Consider the following 17,564-nt stretch of genomic DNA (forward strand, 5'->3'; position numbering starts at 1 on the left):
TTTATTTATTTGATAGAATAGTTTTTGGTCATCTCGCATTCTCAGTGAGGCCTTTCTGGGTGTCCCTTTCTCTATCCCCACCCTGCTTTACTGCTGGCAGAAGTCTGGAGATCTGGAGAACCTTGTGAACCACATCTCGTCCCTAGGTTGCATAACTGCAGGTAGCAATTCTGCCCAGAGTTTGGTTGCTGCAAACACATTCAAAGCATTAAGGCCCCTCTGGCTCTTTCGCAGACAACAAACGCTCTGAGTATCTGTCGCTAGGGTGAGACCTTGAGGTCTTGTCTTGCCTTATGATATTAAAAAAAGGCACGATTCAGCTAGTGTGGAGTTTTATTGGCTACAAAACATACACATAATGATGGGAATCTGATGATTGTAGTAGGAAAGTAGAGCTTTAAGCTCATGAACTCATACTTTGAAAAAAATGCAGCAGTATATTAAGATCATTATGGAACACCTGGTGAGATTGTTACAGAAAGTTTCTGAGTTTGATAACTCCAAGGGGACCTCTTATAATTCACCCATTTGTGTCTGGGCAAGGACTTTCTATTGGGGGGAAATCATTTTACAATAGGCAGAAACATTTATTGGCCTCACGCGTACTTTTAGATCTCATTCACTTGAGAAAGAATTATTCTTCCATTGACGCTCTCCTGTGTGATGGCCTTGATCTTTGGAACTGCAGATGAAAAAAAAAAAAAAAAAAAAAGAGCAACAAAGAGGTCACCACCATGCTCTCCCTACCATCTGAACTGTATTTCTTTTCAGTTCCCTGTTCTCAGCACTGGAAGGCTCTCTGTGCCTTCCAAAATGATCACTAAGCAATATGGTGGACTCTGCTGGAGTGAAAAGGGATCTTACCAAGGAAGATTTTCCTTCCCACCCTCTAAGAAATGAGGTGTCTGAACAGTGGCACCTTCTAGAGGTCAAGACCTTCATTCTAAGTGTTTCTGATACAGGATCTAGTCTCTGACCACAAGGGCTGGGGGGGTTCTTTCTGCTTATATGGGCTTTGAGCAATTGCACCACAGATTCTATGAGCTTATAGAGTACTAAATGCCATTCTGGGGACCTCATTTTAAGATCTAGAACATGCCACATGAAGGATGGGTGAGAAGCCTGGAATATTTATCACAGTCACTGTTTTCAAAGATATAATTTATTTGAATAAATGCTTTGTTGATGCATCAATAAACCAATTCTAGACCAGAGGGAAGAACTGAAACCATTAACAGAGACCCAGGGAGAACTTTGTTAAAGTCAAACCTCTCCAATAGTAGATTGGGCTACCCTCTCCAGGAATGGGTTCCCTGTCCCTGGACATAGCCAAAGAGAGGCTGAAGGACCATCTTTTGGGATCTTGCAGAGGGATGGCAATGGGACCAGCTGTTCTGTGATGGTTACTCAAATTCTGAGTCCCCGAACCTCTAATGCTCTAGAAACATTTTTATCATAAACTAATCAGAAAGTGCCACTTGTCCCAAACTGTGGTTTCTTAGAACTTTTCTGTGAGATGTTAAAGGTAATCTGAGAAAATAGGCTCCCCAAGTCAAAGGTGTTTGGAAACACTGGGTTAAACAAAGTAAAATTTTTGTTATGGTTTCTTTCTCTTTCTTTCTCCTTTCCTTCTCTGCAGCAGTATTTATTCCATCTTTAATACTGAAACACAGCCTGATTCTTCATAAAGAGGATAGTGGTACACAGTATTCCAAGCCATATCCAGCCATAGAACACATCTTTTATAATACACAATTAAAATCTCATGGGATGCTAGTGTTTAACAGAATATAGTTTGGGGAATTACGTGAAATCATTTCCTCTTAATTTCCTAGGGGTTTGGTTAACAGATTCCATAACTTAATAGAGATATAATAATATTAATGCTCATTTTTATCTACTGCTTGCAAAGAGCTTTCATATATATTCTTTAGGACAATATTGAGAGCTTGCTTTTTTCTGTTTATGTAATTTGTTAATTCAATATTCCTTGCAATTAGGGAAGAAAATAAAAATTGAACACAGAACATTCAGGAGTACATTAGGGATTATAAGTACTGCAGAATGGATAAATGTACTGATTCGTTAAAAAAAAGTAGATTCAAACAATAAAAGAATTTTTTTTTACCTTTTATACTCGACTTAGATTCTTCCATTGTCCTATAAAAGTGATAAAGTCTCATTTTAGTATTAGCAACAATCCTAAAAACTTCTTAAGATGAACTACCTTCCTTTGCCTGCTTGTGAATTCATAGCTCTTTCATGAGGGTAATTGTCTGAGTTCTGTAGTCTCAAGGTCATGAGTTCATGGGAGAACCTTCCTGGACTCAGAAGGCAGCGAGTATGGCCTCCCGCTGACCCTGGGACCAAGAGAAGTCTGCTGAATCACCTCTATCCTTTCAGCTGGCTGTGGGCTTTGCCTCAGCTGGGATCCTTTCCAGGGTCTGGGTCTGAAGATTGGAATCCCTGGGATTTTCAGACTGTTCAAAGCTTGCTCCAATAACATTTTATTTATGTATCAAAAAAACCCCCTTTTAACCCCTTCTCTTGGATCATAGAACATATGTTCCCTTTTTGCTATACCAAAAGTAGTCAGAGGATATCACACTGAAAATCTAGACATAATCTCTTATGAATCTTTCCCTGCTGTTAGAGTAAAACATTCCCTCCAACTTTTTTTTTGGAGCCAAAATTGTGTGCATTCCCGCTGGGAAAAACTATAGCCAAATCTTCTTAATTGTTTCTTTCTACAGATTTTAATATATTAATTGAAACTGTTGACCTCAAATCTTAGTGTCCTGGGAATAATAGCCGGTGAATTCACACTTGCTAGTTAATAGGACACAACCTAATCTAAATATCTTCAGAAGAAATTCAGCAGAAACCTTTCTTTCTCTAGAGTGAGGATGCCTAACAGGACCATAAGGTAGGTGAATGCACACTGAGCAGATACCCTTCCTGTCCTCCTCCCCGCCAGCCTTTGCCTTACCCTCCATTCTCTCCCTCCAGGAGCTGGCGGTAGGTGGCGATTTCCTTCTCTAGGTGAGTTTTGATGCCCAGAAGGACCTTGTATTCGCTGTTCTGACGCTCCAGGTCGTGGCGTAGCTGCATCAGTTCCTCCTCGTAGTGGGAGATGATGCGTTGCATGTCCTGGAGCTGGCAGGAGTACTGAGACTGGGTCTCTGATAACATATTTTCTAAAGCAGATTTCTGAAACAGAAATGATATTTCTTTCATTACTTGACTGATGGCTCGATATTGAAATATCATTTCTGTGCTTGCTGAGTAGTTAGACTACGCCAAAACTGTGTTGGGTGTCTTGGTGGAGCTGGGGATGCGTGATGAGGGGCAGGTTGACTTCTAGGTTTGGAGCCAGGCACCAAGGAGTTGAATGGTGTCAGGACTTTCTGAATCCCATCTTCTGGGCATAAAGCCTTTGTGAAGGGGAGTTCTTGGCAACTTCCCCACACTCCTGCAGTGTTTATTATTTACATAGCTTGTTTGGAAGTGGGTATATGCCACCTTACCCTGATCTGTTCCTTACCTCCTTCAGCTTGCATTTTGTCTCTGGACAGTCTGAAAACTCCTAGAGGGAAACAGCAGCTGGGACTGCTGTCTCTTTGTATCTTCAGAGAAGGGTCTCAAGTAGGGATGCCAGATAAAATAGAGGGCACCTGATTCAATTTAAATTTCAGTTGAGCAACGAGTAATTTTCTAGTATGAGTGTGTCCCAAATATTGCCCCAACATCGCATGGGACTTACTTATACTAGAAAAACCACTTTGTTGTTTATCTGAAATTCAAATTTCACTGGGTGTCTTACATTTTAATTTGGTGAATCTGGCAACCCTAGTCCCAACCAAGCAATGCTTTTTGATTATGACAATGGTAGCACATTGTCATTTTTGAAGAATTTCTGGAAGCTGCACTGCAAAACGAAGGTTACAGAGAACTGAGTTCAAGTCCCCATTCTGTTTGGGTTTACCGTCTGCTTTTCTGGAGCACGTAACTTTAAAGCAACGCTCATAACGGTGCTGGATATTCTCCTTTATCAGGGCTGCTAACTTTCGGGGGGCCCTTCATGCTGCCTGGACTTTAACCCGCATGTCTCTGGTCTCGTCACTCTCCTGTTCTCCGAAAGGTCTACTTCATTCCTTCTCCTCTGTCCTCAAACCTCCCTCCTCTCTGTCCTTTGTCTCAGCCCATGGCCTTGCTTCCTCTGTCGCTGAGGAGACAAAAGCCCTCAGAAGAGGACTCCCACCAGCTCCCGCCATCACTTCCGCCCACGTGAATCTGCGTCTGATACTCATTTACCTCCTGTTATGATGCACGAGCCGTCTGTGTCCCAGTTATTTCAGCAACTGCCCACCTTCTTGCTACATGAATGTTTCCCTCTCTCCTAGATGATTCCCAGCAGCTTTCATCTAGAATAATTTCTTCTACCTCAAAATTTGTTCTCACTTGAGCCCATATCCACCTTCAGCGATTCTCCAATTTCTCTGCTCTCCTTTGCTTAAGGCCAAGCTCCTCAAAGAGTTGTCTGTACCCACTGTTTCAAATTCCTCTTGACCTTCCTCCAAGGGTCAAGGCTACACTGTTACTCCAGGGTCTCCCCTTCTCTCCTATCCTCTTCTCTCCTTTCTTCTTCCCTTTAGTTACTCACTGCAGCCACACTGGCTTCCCAGCTGTTCCTCCAACCTGTTGGACACACCTGTGCCTCCTAGGTTCTGCATTTGCTGTTCCCTCCACCTGGAACCCCCTCCCCATAGCCACATAATGCACCTCCTTGTCGCTTTTAGGGTTTTGCTCGACTGTCACCTTAACAGTAAAGCCTCTCTGGACCATCCTGTTTAAAAGGACGTCTCTTCACCTGGCATGCCTAAACTCCCCTGCGTGTTTCATTTCTCTGTGGTACTTTTCTCCGTCTGACATATTACATATTTTGATGATTTGTGCATTTCCTGTCTATCCTCTGCAGTAGGACACAATCTCCCTTAGTATCGAATCCTCAGTACTTAGGAGAGTGTCAGGTAGTAGAATGCGTGAAAATGGATATAAATGTCTTGCTGATCTCACAGGGTTGTTGTGAAATACTTAACGTCAAAACATTTTGAAGGCTGTAAAACACTGTGATTACATCCGTGTTCATTACTGTCACCTTGACAGTGCATATTTTAAATGTCTGTTCATCGTCACTGATTCCTAAAGTATAACAGTAATACACCCCGTGCACCTGCAATGAAATGAACTGATTATTTCTCCTCAAGACTGAGAGCAGAGTAGCACTTGGGAATGATATTGATGAATGATTAGAAGATTCAGATAGGCTGAAAAGGGAATCCAATGATAGAAAAGGGACTCCAGTAGATTCGATTTAATGAATTTTGAGTGCTTATGACACTCGTAGAAGCATTTTACTGAAAACCATGATAAAGAAATGACTTAGAGAGACGTCCCTGGTGCCCCAGTGGTTAAGAATCCGCCTGCCAGTGCAGGGGTCTCCGGTTCCATCCCTGCTCTGGGAATATCCCTGTGCTGAGGAGCAACTAAGCCCATGGGCCACAACTATTGAGACTGTGCTCTAGAGCCTGTGAGCCACAACTACTGCAGCCCATGTGCCTAGAGCCTGTGCTCCACGACAAGAGAAGCCACTGCAATGAGAAACCCGTGCACGCAACAAAGAGTAGCCCCACTCACTGCAACTAGAGAAAGCCCCACAGGCAGCAACGAAGACCCAATAGACCCAATGCAGCCAAATAAATAAATAAATAAATATTAAAAAAAAAAAAGAAATGACTTAGACACAAGAACTTACAGTTTACTGGGTGATAAAACACACACAAAATGAATAGAGCAGTACTTTGGAGTCAGCCAGGCCTGAATTTGCCACCTATTTATGTTGGCACCAGAATTTCTCTTTATTGGAATTTGAGGGACAGCACGGTTGTAAGTGGGGAGAGCACGGATAGAGATTATGGGGGTGTAGATTTGCCCAACTTCCGCCCCACCCCCATGCCACCACAAACCACCATGTGGCTTCACCATCGGCCACTTATCAGCTGTGTGACCTTGGCCAATTCACTAAACTATTCAGAGCTTTGGTTGCCTCATCTCTAAAATGGGGACACCAAGACTTACCTGGAAAGGTTAATGTGAAGACTGATGACATTTGATGTAATGAATGTGGAACAACATGGACATCTTGATAAATGATAGCTCTTATCCTCATCATGAACAATTTGGATGGAAAGTGGGAATTGGGATGGAGAGATGTCCCAGGGGAGTTGGGGAGATGGGCCTGGGGGAGAGGTCGAGGAAGGCTTTGTAGAGGAGGCAGTACCTGACCCAGGATTTTCTCAGCTCAGACTCACCTTGTTGCACTGAGTCTGCAGGTCAATTTCCAGGGCCTGGAAAATGCGCTTAAGCTCATGGATGTCACTTTGGCTGTTCTGCACAGCTGCTGGACTGGCCACCTCCTGGGCCATGGCTGCTGACTGTGAGACCAAGCAAAGAGCAGAGGCATTGGTATTGGGACCACTTGGAAATGGAAGCTTTGGGAAGTTTGGGCATCTTTCTTTTACCTGCTCTTTATACCAGGCATCCAAGTCTTGATGCTTCTTCTTTCTTATAAACTCGTATTCTTGCCTCATGTCCTCCAGGACCTTAATCAGGTCTTCTCCTGGGGTTGCATCCACCTTCACGTCGATCTTGACGTCATTTGGCACATGATGTCCCTCCATTTCCTGTTTAACAACAGAGAGGGAAAACGAATCAGCTGTGACAATCAGAAGGCTGGAAGTGTGTTGATGGGCAGCAGTTGACAGATCTTTAAAAAACTCAGCTTGGAATTCACTGGATGTCCAGTGGTTGAGACTCCGTGCTTCTACTGCAGGGGTCATGAGTTCATTCCATGGTTGGGGAACTCACATGCCGCGCAGTACGGCCAAAAATAAAATAATATAAAATAAAATAAAACACACATTAAATTAAAAAAAACCTCAGCTTACGTGGTTCCCACTCTTTCACTGGTTTGATTTGGTTTCTCATTTGTTGATGACAAAACAATGCTTTTTTTCTCTTATAATTTTATAAAGTAAAGAATAGCACCAGTCAGGTAATCCAATGGCCTCTGTGATTACTGACAATCCCTGGCTGAAAACGTTTTGCAAAGCATTATGCTTACATAGCACGTAATGTACTCTTCAGCAAATGTTCATGGATGAAGGGATGACACAATGAAACAGTTGAACATTGCAGGTTATAGGCAAAAGCTTCGGGGAAGCAGTTCAGCAACCCCAAACCATACAGTGTACAGACTTTCAACATTTTATCAATGCATTATGACTCTGCATGGGCTGACACCCATAGGGTATCATGAAACCAAGAAACCACAGGAAAAGTTCCATTAACAATCATTGTCTAACCAGCTGTGCAGAAGCTGAGGCTCTTTGGTGTTCATAAGCAATTTTGTTTGCCTCAAATGGGGGTTGTTTTTCTAACCGTTCGTCAGAGTCTCAGGGACTCTAGATGGATGGTAACTTCTTAAAAGTCAGTTAGATGCTTCTGGAAATTAGTACTCTTAGTTTTTGCCACTAGTTATATTTACCTGGATCAGTGGTAGAGTCTCTTTATTCTGTTGTCCCCCAGTTTGCTGCACATTGGGTTAATGAAAGAAGTTCAATTTTTTCTTGTATATTAACAAACAGGTCTAGATAAACATTGTATATTAACAAAATTGTTGACCTATGTCATCGTTAATTGTGATTGTATTCTGGCTGTTGTATTGGACATCTGAGTAGATAACCCTGAACTTAGAAAAATTAGGTATTTATATGGTTCCTTATGATTATTTAGCTTGAAGACAGTAGGGCTGGCATTCAGATGGTGGTTTCTTCTGTAGCTATGCAGCCACCTGAAATGTGCAGATTAAGAGCTTGGCTGGTTACCTGCAGGTCCTGGGAGTCCTACCTGCTCATGACGCTTCTTCATGAGAATGAGCTCTTTCCTCATCCCCTCGACGTCCTGTTCCAGGTCTGTTGTGACAATGGTCAGATCATCCAAGGTCTTTCGGAGACCCTCAACTTCAATTTCCAAGTCTTTCTTGAGGGAGTGTTCATTTTCATACCTTTGGTTAGAAGGAGGAGAAGAGTACACTTGCTGTTGAAAGGATTTGCCTTAGTTTAGAGGTGAAGCTCTTACCTTTTATGTTTAATAAGAGCAAATGAATACATGCTGTGCATCCTTCATGTCTGTTTCAAGCAGGTTTTTCTATTATGGTGACTCAATTTCTTTTTATTAGAGAGAATGGAATACTAAGCAGCCATGTGCCCATCACTTCGATTTAGCAACTATTAACATTTTGCCACATTTGCTTCATCTATATTCCATTTTGTATTTGAAAGTAAATTATAGACACTATGACATTTCACCCCTAATACTTTAGAATGTATCTTTTAACAAAAGATGGTTTTCTAAATAAGAATAATAACATCTCACCTAAAGTATCAATAATAACTTTTTAATATCATCTAAGGGTTTGTATTCAAATTTCCTCATACCAAAAAGTATATTTTATATCTGGTTTGTTTAAACTAGGGTCTGGTCAGGTATTTGTTCTTGTTATGCCTTTTCATTATAATTTAGTAAGATTTTACATGTGGGTAATGGTGAGATAAGTTTTCCTTCTGCAAAACAGAAACAAAAACAAGAGCAACTCCAAAAACAAAACAAAAAAACACCAAACAACCCCCCTCCTTCCCCAACACTGTGAAGAAGGAACTTACTTAAGGTTGAAGTTATCCACTGCCACCTTGGCGTTGTCAAGGAGAAGGACTGTCTGAGCGTTGGTCTTCTTACCATCTACTATCTGTAAAACACGCACCAAGAGCCATTTTAGTTGTATACAAGCACACAGGAGAGTTGAATTTCTGCCAAGTTCCTGGGAATCTGATTTGTCAGCGGAGATGATTTCTTTTTCTAGCAGTGGAATAACGGGCAGTCAAATCAATAAATATTTATTGAGCACTTGCTAGGTGCAAAGCACACAATGGTTTTATAGTAAGAATATGGTCTGCACGCACATTCACTGTCTTTTTTTTACATTGACTGTTGACAGGATTGATACAACTACTCAGAGAATGATATAGACAGGGGAAAGAGAGTAATCATGAAAAATACCCTTTAACTTTCTAGTACGATGCACACATCATTGTTTTGCTTAAGCTCATCCACATCTGGAGGTGTTAAAAGAAGTTTAGGTTCTTTTTTTTTCTGTTTTTATTGGAGTGTAATAGCTTTACACTGTTGTGCCAGTTTCTGCTGCACAACAGAGAGAATCAGCTGTATTTATACATATGTCCCCATGTTCCCTCCCTCTTGAGCCTCCCTCCCAAGCTATCCCACCCCCAGGTCATCAGCAAGCATCCTGTTGATCTCCCTGTGTTAGGCAGTTGTTTCCCACTAGCTATGACTTCCTATTGTGAATATTAATTGGCTCTCCTAAAGTGAAATAATTATTTTAGATGAACGTAATTCTTCCTTGTGATGGCCTTCATGTTTCTGATCAGTGAAACTGAGCAAAGTAACACTGATACAAAGTATCCCTGATGTTAGTTTGTCAAACTAATTTTAAATGTATTTCATAATAGTCATCACATACCATAATTATTTTTTTGCCCTAAACGACCATAGCCATACACATAACTTGTAGGTATATGTATGTATTTAAATTATTTCATAATGAGAATGCCCCTATTGTAGATATTAAAATATTAACTGAAAGGGGGGAGGGGTAAATTGGGAATCTGGGATTAACAGACACACACTACTATGTATAAAATAAACAGTAAGATGTATTGTATAACACAGGGGACTATATTCAATTTCTTGTAATAACCTATAATGGGAAAGAATCTGAAAAAGATTATGTATATGTGTATGACTGAATCACTGTGCTGTACCCCTGAAACATTGTAAATCAACTATACTTCAATTAAAAATAAACTAAAAAATGGAAAATTAAAAAATACTCCCTGAAATAATTCTTTATCATCAAATAAAGTAGATTAATAAACTTTGTGCTAAAACTTTAACTGTGTGAAGCTGCCTCCAGTTAAAGACTTTCACTAGATGTTTCTATATTTTTTACTTTAAAAAGAAAATTATTGTTGGAAGTGTGTACCTGAGAAATTCTGTGTGTAAATGTATGATTTATAAATACTTCTAGGTAGTTGTAATCAGAGAAATACACGTATCAGAGAAACAATATGTGAGATGCACATTTGATGTATGTCACTGTCTTGGGGAAAATTGGATGGAAGATATCTCAATGTCAAAAGTATAATACTACTTTTGTACCAAGTATCGTGCTGAACCAGGAACAGGGAGGTTGTCCTTTTACTTCCTGTTACTGACTATTGACGTAAACTTGGGTCAGTCACCCAACTCCCTGGACACTAGTTTTATCATCTGTTAAATTAAGGGTTTGTACTAGAAACAGGTGATCTTAAAGGTCCTAGCTCCAAACTTCTGCAACTTACTTTGAGTCAGAGAATCCTCTGACATTCCCATTGCATTTATACAGATAATTCCTTTATTTAGAAAGGATTTTCTTAGGACAAAGTTATACCTCAACACAAAGACGCCTTTTAAGAATCTGGTCCTGTTGAAAGCTCCACTGATTACTTGGAATTTGGTATCATGAATACACAATAGCAGGATTCAGAGGTGTTCAGACACTGGGTCTGGGACTCGCAGAGCAGAGTGTGCGGTCCTGCTCCAGCACCCACCCGCTGAGCAAGCTCAGCTGAGTCTCAGTTTCTTCACCCATTAAAGGGCAATAAGAACAACGCCGCTTCACCAAAGAGTTATGAGAATTAGATTCGAAGAGATTAAATAAAATACTCTTGTAAAATACTTATCATTTCTGGCCACACTGTAGACACTGTGAAAAATCAGTTGAAACTAAATTAGTTCAGAAAAATGTAAAGTGTTTAACTTTCTTTTTTAAAGTCTACTACTTTTGTAATTAGAGCCAGTGTCTGCACTGGATAAATCCTAGCTTTGAAATGTTGAGATGCACCCTCCACATTTTGTTGTTCATGGTGGGAGATAGCCAGGCCGGCTGCCTCTGCCCAACTTCTTCCTCCCCTTGGTGGATTCCAAATGGTATTATGACTACTTCCTTTGCTCTAAAAAAGGATTCTGTAGGTATTTCCTTGCCTTCCCTCTACAGTGTTGCTTAGGGATGCCTTACCGATGCTTTTTCCTCCAGGCTCTTTAGTCTTTGCATGATCTAAGCTCATGGGAGATGAAAAGTAGCTCCATCCAAAATGGCCCAGGGACCCCTGCAGTTAGCCTCAATCATGCACTGAGGTTTTACCTGACATCCAGAGAAACCATGCGCTGTACACTCCATGGAATCAGAATATAAAAAATACCACCTGTGTTGGAAACACCATAGTTTTCCTACTGGGACCAATTAAGTACCTTATGTATAATATACGTCTAATTGGAAGACCATGGAGTAATCATTAAGAACATCATTTCCATATAGAATGAACAACAAGGTCCTACTGTATAGCACAGGGAACTATATCCAATATTCTGTGATAAACCATAATGGAAAAGAATATGAAAAATTATGTATATGTATGTGTATAACTGATTTACCTTGCTGTACAGCAGAAATTAACACTTTATAAATCAACTATATTTCAATTAAAAAAAGCACATCATTTCCTGTACCAATACAGGAAAATCTCCAAGATAAGTTTGAGACAAAGGTGAATTTAGTTCACAGAAATATACCGACATTGCTTCCTTAGTTATGACAAATGTGCCACAGTGATGGAAGATTTTAATGATGAGGAGACCTGGGCGAGAGATTTATGGAAAGTTTTTGTATCATGTAAATCTAAAATTACTCTATGTGAAAGTTTATTAAAAAATAATAATAAAGATGCAAAGCAATATGTGGGACTTCCCTGGTGGTCCAGTGGCTAAGACTCTGCACTCCCAATGCAGGAGGCCTGGGTTCGATCCCTGGTTGGGGAACTATATTCCGCATACATGCCACAAATAAGAGTCTGCATGCCACAAAGAAAATCCCACGTGCCACAACTAAGACCTGGCACAGCATAACTAACTAAATAAATAAATAATCAAAAGATGCAAAGCAGTGTCTATAATAAAAAAAAAAACCCATCTGTGAAGTTATTTGTCTTTTCTGAGTTAAATTGATATTTTATCAATGGCAAAACCCACATTAAGAGTCTGATTCCCCCAGGTAGCACTCTCATGGTACATGAGTTGATATAGAACACATTTAAAAACCTAAACTATTTCCTACTTGTTGGGTCACCTGATGCAATATTATGATACAATCACTATTTCTGAGACATCCTTCACAATAATTAATGAATAAGGATGGATTGAGAAATAGCATATGAGGCATAGGTTTTGCATTGTGTATTGTAATTAATCACCTGGATTCTCCCCAAGGGCCTGACTTCATTCTTTTAAAAGAATCTAGTTGTTGTATTACTGCAGCATCATTGCTCCAGGGTGTGTAATCTCCTGCCAGGGAGAGGAAAATAGAACTTTTGACTGTAAACCAACAAGCCAAATATAGTACTATTAAGAGCCATTCTATATCCTAATATTTACATGACTATGTCCAGCTCTGTGTTTCAAAAGGAATGGATTAATTTTTGAAATCATTTTCTTTTTTCTTTTTTCTTTTGGCCGCAGGATCTTAATTCCCCGACCAGGGATTGAACCTGGGCCCTTGGCAGTGAAAGCACCGAGTCCTAACCATTGGACTGTCAGGGAATTCTTGAAATCATTTTCTTATAGACTTTTGGAGTAATGTTTAACATCCCTAACATGGGGACAGGAGAGTGCTGTATCTATTCAGAACATTGCATGAGTCATGAAAGGCCCAGGAAGGGGTCAGCCCAGGCGTCGTAGGACATCTTTGGGCCTCTGTTTTCTCACCTGCAAATGGGGGAGGTCGGATAGACAGACAATCTGACCTTCAAAGATTTGTTTTCTTCAAACACAGAGAAAAACAGCCAAAGTAAGAAATCCAGAAATGAGTGGAATTCTAAGCTGAAGACGCTTCCTATTTAGTATTAGAGCCGAAAATCTGGGGCCACCCAGAGAGTGGGCCAGTCACCCCCTCCTCATAACTGTCCCCACTCGCTTTTCTCAGCTCTGTTTCAAAGAATTTAGGCCACCACTTGGTCTCAGTCTCATGTACAAAGTGGGTAAAACAACACCTGCTTCACAGAATGAGATAATGGGTATGAAATATGTGTTGTGTGATTAACAGTGCAAATCTAATGCATTATCTTTATTAACAAACAGCATCATTTTTGTATAAGAGAGACTGGTCAGCACCATGATCTATGGAAGTTATGGGGCTATTGGAAACAGACCTGGGTTAGAATTTCGGCTGTGCCTCTTGTTGGTGGCTTTGGATGGCTACTTAACTTCTCCAAGCTTCAATTTCTTTCCAGGGTTGTGGTGAGAATTAAATCAGACGATACAGAACTTTTCCATCATTGCAGAAAGCTCTTGGACTGTTCTAATAAGTGTATTAAATACCCGACATGACACCTGGCATATAATAAGTGCTCAATAAACGTTCCCCTCTCTTTCCCTTCTTCTCCTAGCTGTCAGTTAATACATTATTTGACCAGGTCTAACCTCACATTTCTTAAGGGAGTTAAGTTCTCAGCTGCCCATTTGCAAAAATCTTCTATTCTCTCCACTCTAAAACCAAAGCAACTTTATTAATAAAAACAACATGGTGAGGTTTGTTGAGCCACCTTGTCTTTTTTTTGATAAAGACAACCATGTACTATATAGTTAAGGTAATTACACAGTCAGTTATTAGGTTGATTATTCAATAATTAGGGTTCATTATGAACACAGATTTCTATTATCTTGATTCAAGCAGGGACAACTGGGTGTTGAGAAATAATAACGTAGAAATATTGGAAACCTATGATGCTCTTTCTAGGATAGGTTAAATCATGATCTCACAGGAAATTTTCTGGGACCGCTTTACATAAGAGGGAATGTACATAGCTTTAAAAGACAACCTAGGAGATGACTGCATTCCCTCTACTTGTAGCCAATATTATGAGACATGCCAGAAGGGATAAGGTTAGCTTTTTAAATGTTCGGTTGAAAAGTTATTGATTTTTTGAAGAAGTCTTCATAGTCCATCCTAACTCTAAGATTCTAAAAATCATGCTTATTTTATTACTTTTTTCCTAGCAATATGCCATTTTCAGAACTGTGAGCGGCTAGAATTCAGAACTTCTGGCAGTCCCCAAGAGGAAATGTCCAAAGATGTATCTGCTAGTGGAGTGACAGCTTTTAGGTGTAATCTCCAAAATAGTACAGCTCAGCCTTTCTTTGATGGATAATCACACTGTCGCCAGGACTTTGAGGTGGAGCAGAACTGATGTAATGAGAAAGTAAGTGCTCTTTTGTGCCTTGTGCACTGAACATGAGGAATGAAGACCAGCCCTGATCATTACGATTACATCATTGGATCGTAAGTGATACTGGGCAGCACCTGGTTGCCTTCCATTTTTCTATGTAATTCATGTACAGAAGATTAAATATACAAAACAGACTTTCCTAAGTCCAATTTTAAGGTATGATAAGAAAATATCCTTGAATACCTTTGTTCAGGATTACTTGAAGCTCTTTTGCCATTTTCCTGGAAATTGTCTTTTCTACTGATTTCTCCTCCTGTGGGCCCCCCCGGAAATGCAGCCCCCTCTCGAGTTCTGGGGTCACCCAGGATCTTACCTGTTCCCGCAGGTGGCTGATATTTTCCTCATATTGGGAGTAATCTTTCTTACTGCCCGGATCTCTCTGCTGATGCCACTTCAGGATGCAACTTTCGAGTTTCACATTGGCCTCCTCCAGGGCGCGCACCTTGTCCAGGTAGGAGGCCAGGCGGTCATTGAGGTTCTGCATCATTGCCTTCCCATTTCCGCCGAGGAGGGAGCTGCCTCTTCCAGACCCCCAAGACCCCCCAGGGGGTGGACATCTCCCTGAGGGGAAGGAAAGTGAGATTCGGACACCCCCCGCGCCACCGTGGACGCTGGGAGCCCGGGGGAAGCTCCCCAGTCGGCCCCAGCTGCCTCCTGTGCCACAGAGAGAGACTGAGGGGGTCTGGCTGAAGCAGTGGCTGGAGTTCATGGTCCCATCTGTGTCTGGAGCAGGGCTGGGCTCTGGTCCACTCCCTGGCACCACAAAACTGAGCCGCCCCAGACTTCCCCAGATGGTTTTATGCCCTTTGCTTGTGGGAGTTTCCTTCTCTGACAACTGTACCAACAAGATCCTATCATTGTGCAACACGTGTTTCCTCTGGGTCAGTCCTGAAGTGCTCCTGGGCCTTCACACACGGTGTTGTTGTTTAGAGCTGCATCGATATCCCAGTTTGCTTCTCTCTTCCAGTCGTAACCCGCAGGTGTGGCCCACGACCTTAGGTGGGTATTAGTCTCAGGTGTCTTTCTAATTTTTCCGTGGGTGTTTTCCATTGTCCCTTTATCTGAAAAAGGTCTGATTAAAGTCCACAGAAAGGTTATTTGGGGTAGCATAGGTTTCCTTTTAAAAAGTAGACATTAAACACACAGACCCTGCGCCCCGCAACCCCCAAATAAACACACCCCAGCTCTAAAGCGAAGTTGGAAGGGACTTGCAAGGGAAGAGCCAGATTACAACAGAATCTCAGGTCCTAGGATAAAAATAACTGTGCGGAAGAAATGGGGACTGTTCTGGATCTCTGATGCCTCTGTCGCAGTCCTGTTGGATGGAAAGTAATTTCAAAGGAATCATTCTTGAGAACAAACCCGCAATTATAGTTAATTAATGAATGACCGAGCCTTCTACTTCCAGGGTGCCTTTCATGCCAGCACACCTCAAACCAAACAATCCCAGCCTGTGCCCAGGACTTTCCTCAGCCCCTGGGAGGCATGCAGCCTGTGTTAAGTGGCCGGCAGCCCTGTTCTGGCCGAGTCCTGGAAAGGCTGGGTTCTGTGTGTCTGTGACCTGCAGAGGGAACAGAGGAAAACAGGAAATGTGCCCTGGGTTGTCTAACATGCTTGATAAATCTTGTGCTTTGGCTGCCAAGGTAAAGGTTAGGAACGAATAAAGAAATAGTCTGGGGGCGGGGAGCCATGTGCAGCTTACTGGCAACTAGATTTAAAGGGGACTTAGGAATAAAATGACAGCATCTTGAAGGGACTTTAATGTTCTTTGGTGCAAGCCACTAATTTTACAGATGAGGAAAACTGAGGCCTCTGGGGCAGGAAGCGGGGAGAGGACAGATCATGGGTTAGTGGCACAGCCAGGGTGGAGCTCTTTCTGCCACATAGCACTGTTATTATTGGGTCGAATCTTGATGGAGTCCTGTACCACACTTCTCTGTCATAATGGTGATAATGGGACTTCCTGGTTTACATAGCCCTTTGATATTCTTTATTTAATCCACACAACAACTCTTTCTTTTATTAATAAATTTATTTATTTATTTATTTATTGACTGTGCTGGGTGTTCTTTGCTGTGCACGGGCTTTCTCGAGTTGTGGCGAGCGGAGGCTACTCTTCTTTGTGGTGCACGGGCTTCTCATTGTGGTGGCTTCTCTTGTTGCAGAACACAAGCTCTAGGCACATGGGCTTCAGTAGTTGTGGCTCAGGGGCTCTAGAGTGCAGGCTCAGTAGTCGTGGCACATGGGCTTAGTTGCTCTGCGGCATGTGGGATCTTCCGGGACCAGGGATCGAACCTGTGTCCCCTGCCTTGGCAGACGGATTCTTAACCACTGTGCCACCAAAGCATTCCCCACACAACAACTCTTAATGTAGCCAGGGAAGAGGCTACTAATTTACTATTTTACAGATCAGGGGCTCATGGAGGTGAATGATGGGGAGATTTGCATGTGTAATGTGAGTCAACAAGGAAATTTGCAGTTGTCACGGCCTTGGTCTGTGTTGTTTCCACTGTTTGGAAAGCCACTGCTTGTGCTGTCTAGGCTTGCTCCCCTGCCTTCCAGACGTAGTTCCAGGATCACCTCTTTCAACAGCTGTTTTCTGAATTTTCATGCATTAGTCGGGTGGCCCTGCTATGAGGAAACTGCTTTTCTAGATCCCAAGATCCTCCAGACAGACAGATAGCTTGGTATCCCCACCCCAGAGCAGAAGCTTGGGAGCCCCACAGTGGACGCTGGGAGTTTCTCAGTTGGGTCCAGCCACCCTGGACCTGAGTCCACCCCTATTCTTTATACTGCATTTGTTACACTGCTTGGGGAGGGGACTGCAAGCTTCTTGAAAACAAGGATTCTGTCTTCCATCTTTAAAGCACCAAAGTCTGGCTTCTTATCGGCATTTCATCAGTGTGTGTGTTAACTCAATAATGAACTTTTTAGAGTCAGGATTTTAACTCAGGTCCTCTGACAGCATCGCCTCCTGCTGCTTTTAAGAGTGTGCATTGTAAAACCAGAGAGTAGGAAAAAACCTCTCCCAGGGGCGAATCGGCCAAC

The 17,564-nt window shown here is 41.8% G+C and overlaps 1 protein-coding gene across 2 annotated transcripts; it reads right to left on the reverse strand.

The window, feature by feature from the left end:
* Positions 1-317: 317 nt before the first annotated feature.
* Positions 318-15,294, reverse strand: KRT23 (keratin 23). Of its 2 annotated transcripts, XM_057716870.1 has the most exons (9): positions 14,830-15,294; positions 8,784-8,866; positions 7,969-8,125; positions 7,607-7,651; positions 6,582-6,743; positions 6,372-6,494; positions 2,990-3,210; positions 2,129-2,160; positions 318-682 (listed from the first exon to the last, which is right to left on the reverse strand). In XM_057716870.1, the coding sequence occupies exons 1-9, from the start codon at positions 15,223-15,225 to the stop codon at positions 609-611; spliced, it is 1,293 nt and encodes a 430-aa protein (XP_057572853.1). In that variant the 5' UTR covers positions 15,226-15,294; the 3' UTR covers positions 318-608. The 2 variants fall into 2 exon arrangements, with proteins under 2 accessions (XP_057572853.1, XP_057572854.1); XM_057716871.1 differs by lacking the exon at positions 7,607-7,651.
* Positions 15,295-17,564: the final 2,270 nt, after the last annotated feature.

Source organism: Hippopotamus amphibius, chromosome 17 (genome assembly GCF_030028045.1).
Source record: "Hippopotamus amphibius kiboko isolate mHipAmp2 chromosome 17, mHipAmp2.hap2, whole genome shotgun sequence".
Taxonomy (NCBI): Eukaryota; Metazoa; Chordata; class Mammalia; order Artiodactyla; family Hippopotamidae; genus Hippopotamus; species Hippopotamus amphibius.

Coding starts and splice junctions, on each gene's coding strand:
- KRT23 (XM_057716870.1), bottom strand. CDS start 15,225: ATGAACTCCAGCCACTGCTTCAGCCAGACCCCCTCAGTCTCTCTCTGT. Junction 6,744..7,606: donor AGACTCTACCACTGATCCAG/GTAAATATAACT, acceptor GTTGTTAAACAG/GAAATGGAGGGACATCATGT. Junction 6,495..6,581: donor ATGCCTGGTATAAAGAGCAG/GTAAAAGAAAGA, acceptor TTGGTCTCACAG/TCAGCAGCCATGGCCCAGGA.